This window comes from Rattus norvegicus, chromosome 13, assembly GCF_021556685.1.
Source record: "Rattus norvegicus strain SHRSP/BbbUtx chromosome 13, alternate assembly SHRSP_T2T, whole genome shotgun sequence".
NCBI classification, from domain to species: domain Eukaryota; kingdom Metazoa; phylum Chordata; class Mammalia; order Rodentia; family Muridae; genus Rattus; species Rattus norvegicus.
Window position 1 is genome coordinate 91369926 of NC_141546.1, and position 21296 is coordinate 91391221.

Consider the following 21296-nt stretch of genomic DNA (forward strand, 5'->3'; position numbering starts at 1 on the left):
ACTTCATCCTAAGATAAGAGTGTTGCAGTGTCTTTTAAGAACTGAGCGTTTATTGACTTGGAGCTATGATCCTGGAAAACTCATTGCCACCAAAGCCAGTGGCTTTCAAGTTCTTGTCTAAAAGAATTAATGAATTAGAGAAATAAAATACACAGATCCCAGAGGGTCAGTTTTAGAGAAAAGTTCATTATAGCCCAGTGATATGTTCACAAACCCAGAAATTCTCTAAAGCCCTATCACCTTGGAGTTGTAAGGAGGCTCCTTACAGAAGCCTGGTTGATTTGTTAGTGACCAAGCAAAGCAGTAGCCATTGGCAAGTCAGTCTCGTCCTCATCCACAGAGAACAGGGAGGCTAAGAGTTCCCGCCTCTAGCAAGGTAAACCCTGCCCTGCTTCTTGAAGCCTCGGAGGAACCTATGCCATCTTATTAGCATAAAAGTTCTCATTTCTTGTGGTTCTGAAGGTCTTAGAAACTCTGGTATTTGCAGTTGTGGACTAACACCAAGTATCGTACCAAAATGTGATCTTTTCACTCTGAAAACGTCAGGAGTTTTGGAAGCACTATCTGGAATCCAGATAGAAATCCAGCAGAGAAAACCCATGTCTCTCTTACTTTGTAAAAGGCATAAATACTGCAGCCAGACTGCTAGGGCTCAGATCCTTATACTTTTTATCCTTGGAGCTCTAAGCAAATTATAGGAAGTGCCCAAAAATGTCTAACATGTTTTCAGCTATGATAATTAGAGTCCATGGTATATGGAAAATAGAAGACTGTCAGTTTCCAGAGTGCCTGCTTTCTGAGGAGAATGTTGAAGACACAGGCATCCAGCCAGGCTTCTCTGGATGTTTATTTGCATTGTTCCCTGTATATGTGGGCACTTGACCCTGTAATACCCACCATCTAGCATAGCTTCAGCGCGCACATTTCCCTCATGGCTGGGAGGCATGATGTCATTCACAGTCTGCATGGCTACTTAATGGTGAATGTCAGCTGCAACTGATCGTGCATTTTATTTTAGGGAAACGTGCAGAATTCTTGGATGAAGACACGAGAAGATTCTAGGGTGATTGAAACTACAAAGAGACCGTTTTCTCATGGTGATGCTGAGACTGGCAAAGCTGCATCCACCGGTGATGCTGACAAATGGAGGCTAGAGCTGGTAAGTGTGGTGTGCTTCAGTGTCTGCACCTCCGTTTCTTCTCATCACCTTTGCCCTTGGCACCTTAGTCATTTCCGTCGCCCTCTGTTCCCCAGTGTTCTGTTCCACCTGCTCCATCTAGTTTTTAACCCATCCAGTGGATCTGTCATGTCCGTCATTGAGTTTTCTCTGTTCTAGAGTTATCTCCGGTTCCTTGCCTATGTTTCTCCTTGTTCTTTGGATGTACCCGAGGCGATTGCTTATGGCCTTTTCTTCAGTAAGTCTCAAAGATAGCTGTTTTCATCATCCTGCTCATGACCACCCTACATTTTCATCTCCTTTACTCCCCAACTTTCCCAGACAGTTGAATATATTCTTATCTGCATGGACATTTGTGTTGCTTCTAGCTTGGTGCTTGTGTGAGTAATTCTGCATAGAACATGCACTATTCTCGGTCTTAGGCTATGTCGGTGTCCCACTTGAATTGATTATCAATGACTGCCTTCCAAGCCATTCTTTACCAGGTTACACCTTATCAGTGGCCCAAGAATTACCCTGGCATGCCACACTCTTCCTTATACACGGTTGGCAGTTTTCCTGATGAACTCATGTGCATTTGCTAGGGGGTTTCGTTTATTTGTTTTTTATGAGCTTGTTTATTTCATCCAAGGTCTCTCTATGTAGCCTAGGGTGGTCTGGAACTTAGCATGAACCCAAGCTACCCTTGAGTTTGTGACAAGTGTGCTTTAGAGCACTTCTGCTCCTTATTTCATTACATTTACTTGATATGTTGATTTGGGGGAATTTTTTATATAATCAGGTGCAAGGCCTTTCACACACACACCCACACCCACACCCACACCCCCCCCACACACACACAGAGAGACAGAGAGACAGAGAGACAGAGACAGAGACAGAGAGTTTGCTATGTGTAAGTTTGTAGTCTCACGGAGTATGTTACATTTTAATTCTTCTGGTAGCTAGTTGCTCCCTTTACTTACAAAGACTCCATTGCTTATTCATTGTATAGTGCTTTCTCTTTCTTAGAAAGCCCCTTTATCTGGCACAGGACATTCTCCTAAAGTGTTTTTTGGAGTGTATAGCTGTGCCTTTTACATTTAGATATCCTGTCTGCCTGGAATTCATCTTGGTGATATGAAGTACACTGATCACAGTTTGGTTTTTTTCTCATGTGTTTATCGATATATCAGTGTTCCATTTATTGAAAAAGGTAGTCTAGGGGCTGGGGATTTAGCTCAGTGGTAGAGCGCTTGCCTAGGAAGCGCAAGGCCCTGGGTTCGGTCCCCAGCTCCGGAAAAAAGAATAGGAAAAAAAAAAAAAAAAGAAAAAAGAAAAAGGTAGCCTTGTGCCTTCATGTTGCAGTTCATGTCTGTGGTTTTGAGGGTTCAACCCAACAGTTTGCACATGTAAGGTGAGGACACACCTGAGAAGCCTCCCCTGCATCTCAGCACCTTTTCCATAGGTTAGGAGTGCTTCTGTTTCTGATTTTGTTTCATTGTGCTCCTTAAGCTGTCTTGACTCTTATAGCCTGAATCTGTAGACCCTGTCATATAGAGTGTTATTCTTTTTCCAAAAGATTATCTTTACTATTTTGGCTTTTCGCATTTCTAAATACTTTGTGGAGTTTGATTTAGATCTCCTTTTTAAAGTATATGTTATTTGGTAATTAATATCTTTATAATACCATTTCACCCATCCTCATGAACTCCATACAACTCCATTTATTTAAGTTGTTCTTAACCTTTATTAGTTTTGTTTGTTTGTTTGTTTTTCTTTTCCACTGAGATTCTGCAAATCAAGACCTGGTCCAAGCAGCACTAGGCAAAGCACAGCCTGGCTGGGTTGCATCCCTGGCCTTTGGCTATCTTGAAACGGTCTTTCTGTGTAGCTCAGGATGCCCCGGACCTAGTCTACTCCGGGCAGGCCTGGAATCCAGGCCCTAGAACACACGATTGTCCTGCCTGTGCCTCTGAAGTACAGTGGCTTGGAGTATACTACCATGCTTGGCCATTTATATGTTCTCTGAGGAAAGGATTTAAATATCGTTCATTAGAACTAGTCCTTACTTGGTTTGGATGCTATTATAAATAATAATTTATTTTCATATTTCATTTCTGAACTCCTTACATAATTAAAAAAAGCTTACAGATTTTGCTATTTTACTAAGTCATACTTTTTTAAAAACTAGCATTAGAATGGTGAGATTTCTCTTTCCCTGTCCTTTACTTTTAACCTGTTATTATCTTAGTATCTGAGGGTGGTTTCCTTTAGAAGCACACAGCTGGGCTCTGGCTCTTAGCCACTCTGTGTTAGTTTTATAATGTGGTGTCTATGCCATTGTTAATTAATGGGATTATTCAAGCCGTTTGTTTTCACTTAACGTGGTCATCTTGCCTTTTGAGTTCTTTTTGTTGTACTGTAGTTTGCAACGTTGTGTCACTACTTGGACTATTTTTGTGAGTTCTTTTCTCTCCTTCCTGGTTCTGAAATAGTATTTAGCACTGGCATTCACCTTTGTTGCTCAGTTCAGAAACCTGGATGCGTTTTGCCTTTTCTATCTCAGACCTAATCAGTTATAAACTTCTGTTCTCCTGACGTGTGAGTATCTTGACATTACAAACTTACTTTTCAGTATCACTGGGTTATCTGCTCCACATATGACCTCTTACCTATGCATTTGTAATTAGTTCTTTAAAAACTTTGTTTCCCCCAGCTATTCTGAATCTACACTCAATTGGATAAGTTTTCAGTGCATGTGCAGTGCTTCAGCTACATGGGTTGAATAAACAAAAGTCCTAACATTTATATTCTTCCCGTGTCCCACACTTTCCTGTTTCTCCCACGTCCAGCTGCTCCTTCTCGTAGCATTTTATGTTCTGCTGATTCAGTCAGGCTGCCCAAAGATTCGGCGTGGTGTGACAGCTTGAGGTTCTGTTCTGGAAACCATTCTTCAAGCCTTAGCCCCTGCTTTAAGCAGCCTGGTGTTTCTTTTACCTGGATTAGGAGGCTTCGCCTTTGTACTTCTGCTTTCCCTCTTGCGCATCTCACAGACTCATGCGCATCCTGGTCTTACAGGACTATAAGCTCTCGCTGAGGTTTGAGGTAACCTCGTGTAGATGCCTGAGAAGTACTTGTTAAATGGTAGATTGTGTACTGAGTCGGCCTACAGATTGGGTGGCCATTTGTCTTGCCATGGTAGGCATTAAACTTTTGACCTTTCCATTCAGAACCCGTATGTAGTGCATGCCGAGCATGCTTCACTTGCAGTGGGGACTTTGAACTTTACTGTCATGAACCTACTAAGCGACAGTCAACTTTCTGTGAAGTCACATTTTTAAGGGTAAGACTTGGTATGTGCAGTTTTAGAAGAAGGAAAGGCTGTAGGTAGTCACCATTTTGGGACCCAGTGGTTCTGTATTGACCGTCACTGGATGGTTCAGAACAGCAGAGTTGGAGTGAGCTAGTGAAAGCGTTCCTACAGCCTTGATCCTCCTGTGAGCGAGCGAGAGAGAGAAACTTGAGATACTATTGAGAATTTAATTCTTTTTTTCTTATGAAAACAAGACATGGCAAAAATGTGCTCTCCTGCCTTGTTCTGCAGGAGAGGCTGAAACTCACATATGAGGCGAAGACTGACCTTCTGGAGTCTCAGCTGAAGCTTTTGAGGTAAAGTGAAGTCATCCATTTCCTGATACAGCCAAATGGTGGGGTTCTTTAGATAGACTTTCGTGTTTGATGAACTGTAGGTGTGATTGAAATTAGAGCGACGTGACAGCACTTCATGTGTAGCATGAGTAGAGCCGTCACCTGTGCTTCAGGGCTGTGGTAAGAACTAATATGATCCATATGTAAAATACCTCCTGTGCTCAATGCCATACATGGCGGCAACGGCACCCTTTGTACTTACGCTGTTGCCGGGACTTAGCTTAGAACTCTTTCACTTTCTTTTAGGAAAGACTTGGTTGAATATCAGAAAACCTGTGAGGATCTTAAGGAAAGATTGAAGCATAAAGAGTCTCTTGTGACCGCGAGTGCATCCAGCCGTGTGGGCGGCCTCTGTTTGAAGTGTGCTCAGCATGAAGCTGTTCTTTCCCAGACCCACAACAACGTGCACATCCAGACCATCGAGACGCTGACTAAGTAAGTGGGCCTTGCGTCCGGAGTCCTTGGCCATAGAGGACATTATGTCTATAAGGACATAGTGTCCTTTGATCCCAAGCTGAGTCAAGTGCAGTTAAGATCAGCTGCAAATTAACTAGAGTTTAGATCGTCCCTTCATTGTAGCTTTCGTGAAGAAAGAGTGGCTAGGGTCTGGTGTGCCAGCTGTGGGGAAACGTGTCACAGAACAGACCATTTTAGCTTTAGTTCAAATCTCATTTGAGGTAAGAGAATTGAAATAGATAATCTTCCTGGGTCACCCAGTTCAGTGACCCTAGTCTCAACAGTATTCTTCACAAGATGAGTATGACTGGAACTCCTTAGACGGCACCATGCCTCGGATTTACAGTGTGGTCTAGACAGAGTGGGCTCTCAGCACATCTCCTCATGTGCCTGTTGCAAAGCATATTCTGATGTCATGGGAGGAGAATGCAGCCGTCACAGCATCAGCAGAGGAAGGCTGACTGGGGCGTGATTACAAAGGAGCTCTATCAAATTCTTGCCCAGGCTGAAATACCACAGGCCTCCATGTGCATCCCGTGATCTAGTTTCACTGCCCTGCAGGAAGTCTTCTTTCTTCTGTAAAATTTCATTCAGTAGGAACTGACAATTATTGGTTATTATGGAATCCAGTGTTGTTTGCACTCTGGGCTTTCCTGTGTTCATTAGTTTTGTCCCATCTCTGTCTGCTCTACTCATTTCAGGAGTCCAAACTGCATCTATTTCCAAGTTATTCCCTCACTAAACCCCACCCGCTAGGTCTCGTCTGTTGCTTCAGCTCTGGGTCCTGTCCTTGGTGGCCACTCAGTGTTCATGCTTCTCTGCCTATGCTGAGACAGGGGTTGGTTGCTTACCAGTCAGAGATCCCATAGTCAGAATTGGTGTGCAAACATGGAATGACTGATCATTAAAGGCAGACAGATATTCTGTGTGTCTTGATCTATAGACAACTTCCTTTATTGATCTGAATGGCGTTTTCTATTTTATGGGAATATGCAAGGGCAGCTTTACCTTGTGAACAGGAGCATTGAGGTTTGAAGCAGACTGCCTTGGATGTACAGTCTAGTTTTTCTGCTGTTTGCTGTGTAATTTCACTATAGTTATTTAACCTCTTTGTGCCTCTGTTTTCTCACTTTTAAAGCATAGTAGGTGTTTGGAATAGTAGTTGGGATGATATCGATATAGTGCTTTGTAAATGCTTAGTATTCTGTTGAGCTCTATCCAGACACTGAACACCAAAGCCTCTGCACTCCACCGAGTATAAGAAGGTTTAACGTTTCTAGTAACTGTGACTTCCAGGCACAGTCAATGTACTGACTGCTCTACAAAACCTGAGTTGCCAGTAGGGATGACTGACAACTGAGGGTCTTGATTTGTTAAGTATGTTATGAATTATTAAAGCTTTTACATATATTCAACAAAACAAATATATATGTATAATATTTTCCCTACCCAAATAATAAATTGTGGCTGTTTGTTATTTGACCAGGCCTGAGCTAGGCCATAGAGAAACATGGTCTCCTTTAATCTTAAAATCCATTCTGTGAGGCAAGTACTGTTGTGTCCATTTGTAACTTGGGAAGTATGGCTCTGAGAAATTAAATTTTTCTTTCTATTTGAAAAAAAAAGAATAGAACTGTACTTTACAAATTGAATTATGTATAAAGAGCCAAATATAATTTAGTCTATAAAAGTATTAGAAGTAAGCTGATAGCCTTGGGCTTGTATCCTAAGCATTACATGCAAAAGTGAAAGTCAGAAACTGCAAAAAATTATTCCCTTGATTCATTGAAAAATGAGCTCATAGGCACTGGGTGTGGTAACCCACATCTGTCTTGACAGCACTTGGTAGGCTTGCAGAGGCCCCCAAGCCAATCCGAACTCTATAGCAGGATTCTCAGAACATAAGGTTTGATATGTAGCCCAGTGATGTGTCACTGACCCAGCATGCCCAAGGTTTAATTCCCAGCACTATAAAACAATTTAATTGATTGACTTCATTTACTTAAAGTATTGCAAATTATAGTAAAAGACTGGGAAAATGCTTGCCACGTGTAATTAAGAGAGTGTGTAAGCAGTTTTGAAAGAAAGCATGGCAGACTGTGCAGTTGCACTGGGAGTAAGGGGAAGGAGCTGGTGGGAGAGGAAGCTGTCAGTTATCAGAAGAATCCACTCGAATGATGGGCGATTCTCCTGAGGCCAGGATTTCCATGCCCTGCTGGTGGCAGTGTGACATCAGCACAGCTACTTTGCAGGGTGGTACAGCACTATTAATATTTAACTTACGCATTACAGTTTCTAAGAAGAAAAGCTCGTATGTACGCACGGTAGAGCATGCATAAAGAATGCTTTTGTACCATTATTTGTAAGGTGTGAAAGCCTGAGTATCCTTCAAAGGGAGTAACTAAACTGTGGCGTGTGTTGACTCTGCTGATTTATGGACGAGTCGGGGGCTGGAGAGATGGCTCAGCCAGCACACTGCTTGCTGCAAAACTTGATGATCCAAGTCCAGTCCCTGGAAACCCAATAGTGGAAGGAGTGACCTGAGTCCTGCAGGTTGTTCTCTGACCTCTACAGTGGTACTGTGACACATACATGTGTAACACACACACACATACACACACAGTAAATAAATGTGAAAAATTAAAAACTTTATGCACATCCACAGTTCACGTGGACTTGTACTTCTGCATATATGTGAAGAAGCGCAGAGGACCCTGTGGGCGAGCCTAACTCCAAAGTAAATAAAACTACCTAATATAACAGCAAAGCAAAACCATTTGATTTTCTAGGTCAAATACGACATTAGATATTTTCTCTAGGGTCATATATGTATATTGAAAAAGATTTGAAAGAATACACACCAGATCTTTAACAGTAGTTAACACTGGAAAAGTAGAAAAGGGACCACAAGGATTGAAGATTTGTTTCAAACAGTCTTTAATCCCATTGGTAACTAATTTTACATGGAAATATTAGGAAAAACTAAAAATTAATATAATATGTTATACGTAGATGTCAAAGGCAGTTTTAACGAGTTAGTCAGGTATAATCGACCAACAAATAAAGTCAGAGTGCACCCCTATAGCGTTAGCCTTCTAGGTTGTAGGGAACATCTCTAATGGGGGTTACATTGATTGATATTGACTGAGTGTCTGATAGAGGCAACAGTGTTTATATTGATCGAATGTCTGGCTTTTGTTTAGAAATTAGATTCCTGTCAGTTATGAATTCTGCTTTTGTTGTCTTAAATTTGATGTCAGCCTCTGAGAGGAAGTGCTGGCCTACTTGGTTCACATTTCTGCTATGTCAGCAATGTGGCCAGAATTCTGTTCTGCCTTAGTGACAGAATGGGGTGAAAGGTTTCTGCTTTTCATATTTTTATGGATTTTGGGGGTTGTAAGGCTCCCTTTGTGTGATCTGGTATTTAAACCTTTCCAACTTTTTAATGCACAGTACTGCTCACTGAGCATGACACTGACTTTAAAACGTAGCCAGCAGTCTTGGGTTTGGATTTCAAGTTTTGTGTATTTAGTGTCAGTACATGCTACATGGTTTTAATGTAGAATTTGAGAGTTGTTCCTTAAATATGATAAGTCCAAAGAGCTTGCTGGAGCCTTGGGAAACATGGACTTGTGAAACCAGTCACCACCTACTCCTTCCACTCTCCAAAAAGAGCTGTTGTGGATGTGTGAGCCATGAGGCCCTGTGGTGGACAGCCAGGGGATAAGGCATAGCACGGGACCAGACCACCCAGATTTTTGTGGTGTTTTACACTGGCGATCCTAGTGTACAACTTCAGACTTGTTGACACCGCTTGCATTTTGTAAGTTGGTTTGAAATCTTCTCAAGTGCCTTCCACTCAGGCTGCTCTGTCCTGTACAGTAGGTGAAAGTCATGCTAATTTCTTTTAGTCTCTTTCTGAATGATCACATTTTAGTGGTTTTCAAGGTGGTAGTTGAATATTCTTCAGGGAACTCCTGCTTACTTTTTCTTAAGGAGAAATGATTCTGGTAGTGCTATCCGGGTTTTGGTCCTGTGTGTGATCACTGGCAGGCTTCTGTCCAGCCAGCTCAGACAACCGCAGCAGGAAGCTTTCCAAATGTGGCACAAAGAAATGTTTCCCCAGCCTGCCAGCCTTTCCTCCAAAACAGGACTCATGATGCTTATTGAAACGATGTGTGTCACAAATGCTTCAAATTGACAGTGACTTAAAACCATTACTTCCTGTAGTTCTGTATTTCAAGATGAGGGTGATTCATGTCTCTTAAAGCAGCCCTCTCTTTTGTGTATTTACCCAGGGCTGACTTTGTTCATTGTCTCCGCCTGAGTCTCCCTGCTGTGACCCAGCATTAGGTTCCTGATGTGCACTCACAGTGAGGCACGAAGGCCTTTCCAGTGCAGGCCTGCAGGCTCTGCTCTGTGTGTTGTCTTCACCCCTGATGCTTCCTGCCCAGACCCTAGGGCGCGATGAGCTGAGTTCATGTGGCTGGCTCAGCTTCCTCAGGAAGATCCCTGGCCAAGACCCTGTCACATGTCACATGTGTCTGCTCCACTGTGTCCCACTGTCCTCAGGCCTAACACTAGGTTTGTCCCCTGGATACAGCATCTGGAGAGGATGCGCCTGCCCAACAGTCCACCTACCATGGTGTCATCACATTTCTGAATAGCCAGTAGATGCAAGAGGAAAGTGTACTGTGCAAAGTGTAAGATCAGCTAAGAAAGTGCCAGGCAGATGAAGATGGGGGAGTAGGAACCAAGGCTCCCCAGGGACAAGCCTGGGCTGCCATCCAGAGCTCTTTGTTTCCTGAGAATCCAGTGTTGGGTGATCCGGGGATTGGAGTTGAAACACAGTCAAAGGCGAAGTGCAGTGCTAAGTGTAGGATCCAAGCTTGCCCGGATGGCGGATGGCTCTCCACAACCTCTCCGTGGCCATGGTAGGAGCTAGAGTGGCCCGCTCATCCGTGGAGATGCTCTTTTGCCATCTCCTAAATGACTTTAATGAAGTGTCTGTTTGGAACTCAGCTTTAATGGTCTTCTTTGGTTTAAGGGCTAGTTAAAAAACTAACTTTTACTTTGCTCTTCTAGATAGTAATTTGACCTTTTCCATTTAAATCTTAAAACATTATTACTGTGAATTCTCCTTTGGAATCGCTTCTGAAGTCTTCCTGCTATGGATGTCCTTGTTCATATACTCAAGCGTTTTCATTTATCTTAATATGGAAAAGTGGTAGATTCAAAAGCAGATTGAACCATTCTAAAGTACTTTAATTTTAGGCTTTAGTTTTACATATATTTTTTGTGTGCTCACACACATGCATGCCTGGCACACATGTCAGGCCAAAGAACATCTCTCAGGAGTTGTTGAACTCCCACCATGTAGGTCCTTGGCATAGAACTCAGTTTTGTCAGCCTCAGCAGCAAGCGCTTTCCCCACAGTGAGCCACATGTTCTTCTTACATTTCTTTTGTTGAGCATCTACTATGTGACAAATAACACTCCTGATAGAGAACTAATGCTGCCTCCCTGGGAAGCAGATGTGCTAGCGCTTGGCCTTGTGGACATGTTAGTTTGTTTTACATGCACTGAGCTGCCTCCTGTTCTCTTTGGGGCTGGGGGCCTTGCCTTTGTGAGACTGTAGTACCAAGGCAGGTAAAGGCTGCCGCTTGTTTTGCAGTCAGTAGCTCTCAGGGAGGTGAGACATGATTCTCAGACTGGTTTGTGACTCTTAAGGGGTGATTTTCTTCTAGGTTCATAGTCCTCTTCATTTGCTTCCCCTCTTAAGTTATTTACACTTTTGTTTTGAAACCCAAATAAGTACAAATTCTGTTTTGCTTGCATTCAATTTTACTTTAGGATGATTAAAACTGTTTTCGAGTCTCTTACTTTCCCACATAATTATGCTTCATAATATTCAATCAGAACAGTTTACTGTTTTTATTTCACTTAGAATAAAAATTAAGTGATTTTCATCAATTTAAAACTCATCAGGAAGCTCATCGTCACTCCATGAATTTGGTGCTATTTGTAACAATTTGTGTTTTTAACAAAAAGAGCTTTTATGAATGGGTTCAGCAATACATGCTTCTAAAAATGTGAGTGTTTTCCAAATACCACAGATAGTTTAGAATCTTTTCTTTAGGAGATTTGTGAAATGGAGTCATTGGTTAGTTTAGAAAGGTATTCGAAATCAGTGTTTGGGATCTTCCAATCTGCTCTTCAACGCCTGCTTTTCTTTCTTTTTTATCCCAGTTGCTTCTTCTCTGACAGTTTAGAATCTGACAGGGCAAAGCAAACTTAGCTTTTATCTCAGTGGGTTGGTGCTGCATGAGAAAGCTGGTCACGCTGACGGCGTTCCCATGGCGTGTGTGCAGTCCACCATGCATTCCTTCTGCTTTGTATGTGTAGAAAATTTACCACCTCAATTTTCTCTTTGGCACCATGTACAGTATGTACAGTTTTAAGCTATTTTTATTTTGCATATATGTGTGCTAGCTTGTCTAAATGCATGCTGGTGGCTGTGGCAGCTAGAAGGCTGCATTGGGTCCTGAGAGACCAAACTTAGAAATGACAGTCAGGAACCACTTGATGTGTGTGCTAAACCCAGGTCCATGAAGAGCAAATTCTTCTACCTGAGCTGTCCCTCTAGCTCCCTCTATTGGGGATTTTTATACAGTGATAAGTTGTGAAATATGCTGAGAATTTGTTATGGAATTTATTTAACGGAGAAATTGGATCCTTGCTATTTTATGTGTCACCACATTGGTATTCTGCTTACCCAACAAGCAGCTCAGCGTCCTGAGAGACCAAACTTAGAAATGACAGTCAGGAACCACTTGATGTGTGTGCTAAACCCAGGTCCATGAAGAGCAAATTCTTCTACCTGAGCTGTCCCTCTAGCTCCCTCTATTGGGGATTTTTATACAGTGATAAGTTGTGAAATATGCTGAGAATTTGTTATGGAATTTATTTAACGGAGAAATTGGATCCTTGCTATTTTATGTGTCACCACATTGGTATTCTGCTTACCCAACAAGCAGCTCAGCCTAGTGCACATCTGGGGCTTGCTTAGGAGTGGGTGGACCTTGCCCAGGGTCAAAACCAGCGCCCAAGATTTTGTCCAATTTGAGTGTCATATCTGCTGTTGGAGGGCTTGAGGGGTCCCATAAAAGTACTCACTGAAATAAAAAGCAGAAATACGTAGCAGAATAAACTATAGGCTTTGTTCATAACTAACCGAGGGAATGTAACTTGGGGAGAAGGATGAAAATGAGGTCATGGGAAAGACAAAAGAAAGTGTGTTTACCAGTCCAAGTAAGGGAGAGTAGACAGCATGGCACAGCCTTTGAACCCCACCCCTGTTAAGGAGTGAGACCATGGTTTCTCTTCAAATATTCTAAATCTTTAGCATGCTGCCTTTGATGTGCGCACAAACCTCTGGACTTGGTTGCTTGTCCCAGCTGCCTCGCTTGGTTGTCATTCCCTCTTGTTGGGGCTCACTCTATGGTCCTGCATGTGCCAGCCCTTTCCACAGAAGGGAATTGTCCTGTGCAGATGTGGTCCTGCCTGGAACGCCTCAGTCTTTCTGCCACTCTGCCTGCCACTTGCCGAAGGAGGACAGAGGGCCATTCTCTGGGTTGTGCTTAATGCATGCTGAGCGGGCCCTCCATTGCACTTCTAATACACACACATGCTTCCCTTTCAGGACGTGACACATGCTCATTTCTTACTTGGTGTGTTCTTTTTGTGCTGGCAGAGAGAGGGATGACTTAATGTCTGTGCTGGTTTCTGTGCGGAGCAGCTTGGCGGAAGCACAGGAGAGGGAGACAAGCGCCTACAAGCAGGTGAAGCACGCTGTGCAGATGACCGAAGAAGCCAACTTTGAAAAGACCAAGGCAAGTCTAATGGGTGGACGTGGATGTCACACTCAGACACCTCTGTGTTTATCCTTTTGATTATTTTTCATAGCTAAACTAATTGCAAACACATAAAACAGATGCTAGTCCACGAATGTTGACTTCTCTAAATTAAAAAAAAATAAATAAAACCCTTGCTATTTGGAGAGCTCTTATTCTTTTGTGAATATTTTTGTTTTGCCACTGCTTGGAGAGTGTAGATGGGGAAGTGCTTTGGGAGCGGGCGTGCACACACTGTTTGCAGATATTTTACTGTGTGCAGACAGGTACGTCACTACAGACAGGCTCTGCATGTCTCAGTCTAGCTTCACTTCTGGCCCCAAGCATCTCTCAAGGTCTAGGGCGCATCCATGGCAGGTTTCCACTGCCAGGAGCTCCACCTCCCTGTCAGGAGGGAGGAGACAGCTGAAGCCAGCCCCTCCCCATCCACCTGCCCCTCCATCGCCATCTCCCATCAAACCCTGGGCTGTGGGCAGGCGAGTGTCAGGCGCGGTGCCTCTGCCTCCGCCTCCGCCTCCGCCTCCACCTCTTCCTGCTCTCTGGTTACTTCTTTCTTTATCATCTCCTCCAGAGCCCTTTTTTCTTGCTGAGAGGCAAGTTCCTTCTCCAGTCTGTCTGTCTGCCTCTCCAGCTCACTGCTCAGCTGCCCACACTGGATCAAAGCCTGCAGGCGAGAGCGCGAGAAGGGAGGTCAGCAGTGGGAAGGCACACCAGGGAGAAATGTGTACATCCTTTTATCCAAGATAGTTCAAACCCACTTTACAGATATTGGATGCTATATTTCATTTTACACAGACACTTATTATTAATAAATTCCTTAATATCACTTAAAATTTAGTTTACGCCCATTGAGTAGAAAACCACCTCCTGTTCTCAGGATGGACATTTTACAATGCTTGTAAAAATTCATAACTGAAAAAACCCATAATTTTCCTTGAATCAAAATTGCCTATGTTTCTGTGTTTTCAGAAATAAAACTTCTCCCACTCCCTTGTCTACAGCATCCAGTAATAAAGTAGGACTTTAAAGTTGTAATTTAAGACCCTCTGTGAAGGTAGGGAGCCTGGGCACCCTGGTCTTGTCCAGTTATTTGCGCCTGCAGCATCTGCCTCACCCAACCTTACTCCCTGTCATTTTGGGGTTGTCTTATCACCTGTGGTCAAGCTCAGCCGGTCTTTCAACAAATTCTAGACTGCACTCATGTTGAGCTGCTCCCCGTTCATTACCAACCCAGGGCCTCATTCTGCCTTCATCCCATTCTCTGGCACCTAGGAGCTTTGGAAGTGTTAGCTGTCCCACCCTCATGGTGGTGTTCTGTGCACTGCACATGACACGAGGCTTTTTCCTATCACTGCTCTCGCTTGACCCACATCTGCCTCAAGCATCTCCTCACACTTTCCATTTACTTCGTCTTTGCTGTTGGTTTCTGTCTCTCCCACCAGCAGCAACTCCAGCTTCCTGAATTCACAGCCTCTTCGGCCCTCCCCACACCTCACATGACTCTCTGCAGAGTCCCCTGTGCGCCCACCAGTCACCTCCCAGGGCAGACTCCTCTCCTGCAGGCAGTAACCTCCTGACTGCTCTCCTGGGTCCCCCCAGTTCCAGTGAGTCCTTTCCAGTCTGAGGTTTTGTGGGTTGTAAATGTCTCCCTGGGGCATCGCTCTATTGGGGTACAGTAAGCGAATTCTTCAGCATGGCCTTTCTCCAAGTTTCTAGAGTTGTCTTCACCACACTCTTTCATGCAGATCCAAAATGGGAAGCATAACTGAGCGCTTTCCTGAGCTCTCCGAGCCAGTGCCAGCTGCTGTGTACATATAGTTTATGGCACACTTGTCCCTCAGAGGAGGCGCACTTTGGGTGACAGTCTTTGTAGGCATTCCTGTCTCCTGTTTGAATGAATCTCTGCTCCTCTGAACGCCACTGTTGTCACACAAGTCTTGGTGGCTTTCCGTAGCGGTCCCCAGTGAGGGACTATATGTGTAACACTGTGTTTCTCACACACCATTTGCATATTCATTCACGGTTAATGCTTGTTGAAGGGAAATTAGTAGTTTTAAGAATAAATGTGATCTGAGATCATTAGTGATTTTTAAAATTAATGGTTGAGAATTCGCAAGGCCCCAGTGCAGTCATCCTCAGAGCGGCTTACCCAGCAGCTGCTGGGCAGATGCAGAGACCACAGCCACACGGTAGACAGAGCCCCAGTTGGAGATCTTGATCAGGTCCTCGCCCTCAGAGCTCAGGGAACCCCAGGGAAGAGCAGAAGGAAGAACTGCAGGAGTCAGGGGTGGAGGGCACCAGGAGAACAAGCCCACAGAATCACTAAGCATGGCTTACAGGGCCTCACAGACTGAAGTGGCAGTCAAGGAGCCTTCAAGGGGCTGCACTAGGTCCTCGGCAAGCTTGTATGGTGGTTTAACTTAGCGCTTTTGTGGGAGTGGGGGTGTCACTGAATCCTTTGCCTGCTCTTGGGACCCTTTCCCTCCTGCCAGGTTGCCTCAGTCAGCCTTGACGGGAGGGTTTGTGCCCATTCTTACTGTCTCTGACCTGGTTGACATCCCTGGGAGGCCTGCTCCTTTCTGAAGGGAAAAGGAGGAGGAGTGGACCTAGGGCAGAGGGGAGGTGGAGATGAGGCTGTGGGGAGTGGAGGGAGGGGAAACTGGTGGGGATGTATTGCGTAAGAGAAGAATATGAAAAGGGGAAAAGAATGTTCGAGCGAGGCATTGTGTACTGTGCACCTGACATTCACATGGAGGTGACCTGTGGTTAACATGATGTTGAGGCTGTGCGTCTTCCTAACGTTCTGTAAGACATACTTGTGTTGCACTGGGGAGTGTGGTCCTTCTCAGTTTAGAAGTGCTTGTCAGTCTGAGGTAGTTGCTTGGTGTCTGTTGCCACTTAGTGGTCTTTGTTTGTATTGCATGAAGGGGAGACCTTGCTTTGTGGCACTCTTTACATTTCTAGTGGCTGTGAAAGTGCCTGCCCTGTTTAGAAGAAAACAGGTATCAGGCAGAGAAGACCACGGTGCTGTTTTACAGTCTACGTTCCACGTCCTAGGGCTGTGATTTGGGCAAAGCCGTAGTTTTCACCTGAGTGACGAGACACTGACCCGGTCCTGATGAACTCAGTGAGTGTCTCTGAACTGGCCAGCCGCTTAGGAAGGAGGCTTTAGTGCGTGGCAAGTCTCGGCAAAGGGCTTTACTTGGAAAGTGTACCTTACTACAACTGGAGATGATTTTTAAAGAGAAAAAGTACAATCTGGGAGTAAGCGAGGGTAGACTGTGTTGATAAAATTCAAAAAACAGAAAACAAGGGTTCCCATGCTGCCTGCCTGTCTCAGGGGCCAAGTGGCTGGGTGGTGAGTGCAGACACGGGCTTAGGGAAGTCAGTGAGCGCATGAAGAACACTGAGGAAGATTTTTCTTTACGAATGGCAACGTGGCAGGTTCAGTACATGTTTTTAAAACATTTCTCTTTTATCCCGTGTCCTGGATTTTGATAGAAGCAAAAAAGCAGGAATAAGAAATTTGGCGTAGAAAAAGACCAGAAAAGCATTGAGCACTGGACTCCACGTGTGAGCGTGCGGACCGTGCTGCTTGTCTGCTGCAAACCAAACAAGCTGTCAGTGCATCAGAATGCCTCCACCAGGAACCGTGGTCCTCGCAGGCACGTGCGTGCTGATACGGGGATTAGCAAGCCGACTGTTGGATCAAAGTGTGGCATGTGTGGTTATATATTAAATCTATTATATATAGCCCTCAGTGACAAAGGGCAACTGTGCTACTGGCCTTCATGCTTGTTTATTGTTTGTCATTATTTTAGAATGTATTCCTTCCACGTGTGTGCGTGTGTGTGTGTGAGTGCGTGTGTGTGCATGTAGGATCACACCAGCAGCCTCATTCACCTCTGTTTAGCTTATCTTCTGATTGCTTCAGAGGCAGTGGTATGACCTACAATATTTAGGCTTATGTAAGTGTAAAATTATGTACTGTGCATTTCTCAGAACATGGTCATTAACTGATGCATGACTATGCAAATAGTCTCAGTATAGGCTTATTGATACGTTTCTGGTAAGCGAGTATTTATAAATTAAAAGCAATACTGTGTTTTATTCATAAGTAAGAATCTTAAACGTATTGATAATCATTTTTATTTAATGGGCTTTGTTTCAGAAAAATTCATATTTATAAGTTTTAAATTTTATGTTCACTAACAGTAAACAATAAATCATTGTAATATATTAATTTATTATTCATGAGGCTTTTGCCGGAATTCCTAGGAAACTGTAGCAGTTGGGAGGGAGATTAGAGATGTCATAAAATAGATTTCCTGGTTTAAAACTTCAGTTGACAGATGTCAGTTTTGTTGTGGAAAATGTTTGACTTCTTTATGATAGTAATTTTTACCCTTTGGCTTAATAAAACTAGAAATAGAAATTCGAAGCCCAGTAAGTTATGTTCTGACATAAATGTTGCTGGAAATAACATGAAGTGGCTGCAAAGGTAGACACATGAGTGGACTCCACTGCATAGGAAGGCATAATTTCTCAGATGCTCAAGGCTGGTGGTGGCCATTTCCACCAAGTAAGGAAAAGGAGAACCAACCACAGCAGGTCCCCCAGGAAAAAGGAGGTGCCAGCCTCACTTGGGCATGATCATCTTAGTTGCGATCTAGCTTTGAGGGTTTAGTTTCCTCGTGGTTATGTATCAGCTGTGGTTCTAGAAAATGAGTAAATGGGAGCCCTTGAATCACAAGGACCAGTACCCTGCAAATGCTCGATAATGAGGGTCAGAAACCCCTAAGCCTTGGATGAGGTCCCTGTTAGAGAGACAGTGTTAGATCTCAGGGCCAGAGGGTAAGATGATTGCTGCTCGGGTGTTAAGACCTGAGTTAGGGTCTGCTGGGGAGGTGGAGACAGGAGGCTGTCTGGGGCACCATAGCCAACCAGTCTATCTAACTGGTGAACTGCAGGGCAAGAGGGAGACCATGTCTCAAAAATTTAGGTACAGATGTGGTTGATGAGGACTTTGGCTTCCATATGTGTGCATGCATGTGTACATGCACACATGCAGTACACACATGTATATGCATATGTAATTAGATTTTTTTATTTTCATGTGTTACTAAATTTTACTGTTTCTTTCATTGTAACCAAACATAAATGTTAAAAAATTTAGACATGTATAAAATGAAATCTGTTTTACCTGTGTGTCCTTGGTTACGTACCCAGTGACAGACGCCATTACCAGTTTGTAACCTAAGGGTTACTCATTGCTCCCCACACCTACTCATCCTCCTGGTGGTGAGCGCCAGAGGACAGAGCGTTGGACACAGCAGTCAGTCATCAGCACAGTTTGTTTATATGACTGACAGCTCTACTTTGTGCCATCCACTGAACCTTCCTCCTGCTAGGCCACCGTGAGGACCATTTCCTCCAGTTCCTGCCAAAACTGGAGTCTTTCCTCTTACTGTTTGGGCTGGCTGGGCCCTCAGGGGTTCTTACTATTCTCACACTTAACAATGCTAACACCTACGATTTTGTTCAGTGGGAGTTTCTTTGGCTACACTGGTTCCATTTACTTATGCCACTAGTTTTGATTATATCAGCAAAAGTTACTGGGTTGTGTTTTACTAGATTAGTGGAAAGTGATTGCTACTAGCACAATTGTACAGTATTCAGTATTCCCTAGTATTTCAGGCTCCAAGGGATTTAGTTATGGAAAAAAATTCACCCTCATTTCTCTGACAGTCTAATTTAAAATTTCCTAATTTCTAAAGCATTCAGCTAGGGTTTAGCTTGGGGCTAACTCCCTTAGAGAACCAGTTTTAGTCAAAACAAAACTGTATTTGGTTTTGCTTAACCAGACACATTTGAAATTGGCTCTCGCGCTTTAGGATAACTGAAACTTTCTGAAATGGAGACCTGGAAGTGAATACCTTCCAGAGAGGAAGGAGAGTTTGCTGCAGAGCCTGGGTATCTTCTGTCTATGTTTAGCTTTTAACAGAGGGCAGCATAACTTTGCATAAAGCCTAATGCTGTACACCAAGACCATTTCCAGATCCACTGTCAACAAATGTGGCTGTGCAGTTTGTTTGTTTGATTTTTATTTTCAAATATTTTTAATTTTTTTCTCTCAAATATTATATCCTGGCCACAGTTTTTCCTCCTTTCTCTCCTCCTAGGCCCTCCCCAACTCTTCCTCCTTAACCACTCCTCTTCCGATTCCCTTCAGAAAAGTCCAGGCCTCTCAGGGATAGCAACCAAACATGTCATACCGAGTTGCAGTACGACTAGGCACCTCCCTCGTGTTAAGGCTGCATGAGGCAGCCCAGTGGTGGGAAGAGGGCCCTGGAAGCAGGCAAGAGTCAGAGACAGTGTCCGCTCTGCTGTTAGGAGACTCACAAGAAGACCAAGCTACACAACTGTTACACAAAGGAAGAGGGCCTAGGCCAGATCTATGCAGGCTTCCCTGGTTGATTCTGTGGGTTTTCTTGTGATGGTTTTGTCCTGTCTGGCTCCTACAATCCTTTCTTCCTTCTTCTGCAGGATTCCCTAAGCTCTACCTAATGTGTGGCTGTGGGTCTCTGCGTCTGCTTCTCTCAGTTGCTGGTCTCTGATGACAGTTATGCTAGCCTCTGGTCTAGCAGTCAGGCAGAATATTGTTGGTTGTGTTTGGTTCTGTCCTAGGTGTTTCTGGGCTATCTAGCCTCTGGTTCCAGACAGTGTCAAGGGTGGGATCCCTCTCATGGCATGGGTCTCAGATTAGACTGGGCAGTGGTTGTCCACTCCCCAATTTCCGAGCCATCTTTACCACAGCACATTTTGTAGGTAGGGTAAATTGTAGGTCGAAGGGTTTGTGGCTGGCTTGCTGTTCCAGTTTCTCTCCTGGAAATCTTGCTTGATTACAAGAGATGGCGTCTTAGTTAGGGTCACCCTAGTAGATTGCTTGGACTTTCCGTGCACTCAGTTTCTATCTCCTCGATAAGCCCCCAATTCCATTTGTCTCTCCCAATACTTTCTCCTCTGTTTTCTTCCTACTCCATCCCTCCTGTTCCTATCTCCTCCCACTCCCAGAATCCCTCCCTGGGAGATCTCATTCCTGCTCCCGTGACCCAAATATCCACTTATAAGTGAGTACATACCATATTTGACTTTCTGTGGTGAGGTGGGTCACCTCACCAAGAATGATTTTTTCTAGTTCCATCTATTCGCCTGCAAATTTTATGATGCTATTTTTAACAGTTGAGTTATTTTCCATTCTGTAACTATAACCCATTTTCTTTATCCATTCTGTGGTTGAGGGACATCTAAGTTGTTTCCAGTTTCTGGCTATTAGAAATGTAGTTGATCAAGTGTCTTTTACTGTAGGATAAAGCATCTTTTGGGCACATGCCCAGGAGTGGGATAGCTGAGTCTTCTCAATTTTCTAAGAAATCATCCAAATTAGCGTACAAGTGTGCACTCCCACTGGCCCTGGAGGAGCGTCCCCTTGCTGCATGCAGTTACCAGTATGAACTACCACTGTGGCTTTTATCTTAACCATTCTAGACTGTGCAGATCACAATCACATAGCGTGTGAGCTTCGTGAGGCCTGGCTTGGGCCAGTGCTGTAGGCATGAACAAATGCCAGAGGGCAGAGATACCATAGTAAGTTAATTTATTGAGATTTTTAAATTTTGGTTTGCAGTTCTATTTCATTGTTGGACATTATAGATAATGGTATCATGGATGTGGTCAAAGGAAGTGAGGGAGTTTTGTTTTTTATTATTACTTTTAATTTCTTTTACAGTTCAGTCATCACCCCTTCCTGGTATACCTTCCCATAGTTCCTCATTCCCAGTCCTCCTCTCTCCCTGTCTTCAAGAGGATTCCCCCACCCCCTGCCAGGCCTCCCCACTCCCTGGGGCCTCAAGTCTCTCAAGGGTTAGGTGCCTCTTCTCCCACTGAGGCCAGACCAAGCAGTCCTCTGCTGTATATGTGTCGGGGCCTTGGACCAGCTCCTGTATGCTGCTGGTTGTTGGCTCAATGTCTGAGAGATCTGGGGTTCAGGTTAATTGAGACTG

The 21296-nt window shown here is 44.0% G+C and overlaps 1 protein-coding gene across 22 annotated transcripts in view; it reads left to right on the top strand.

Annotated features, from left to right (window-relative positions):
* Positions 1-21296, top strand: part of Sdccag8 (SHH signaling and ciliogenesis regulator SDCCAG8) — a 250441-nt gene that overhangs the window by 21985 nt on the left and 207160 nt on the right. For all 22 annotated transcript variants that reach the window (XR_015635230.1, XR_015635229.1, XR_015635227.1 and 19 more), the window contains 4 exons: positions 1019-1159; positions 4761-4825; positions 5111-5299; positions 13074-13212. Coding sequence is in view for 17 of the 22 variants with exons in the window: in XM_087581037.1 (XP_087437163.1) it covers positions 1019-1159; positions 4761-4825; positions 5111-5299; positions 13074-13212 (534 nt within the window). In the remaining 5 variants the exon portion in view is untranslated. The remainder of the gene's footprint in view (positions 1-1018; positions 1160-4760; positions 4826-5110; positions 5300-13073; positions 13213-21296) is intronic.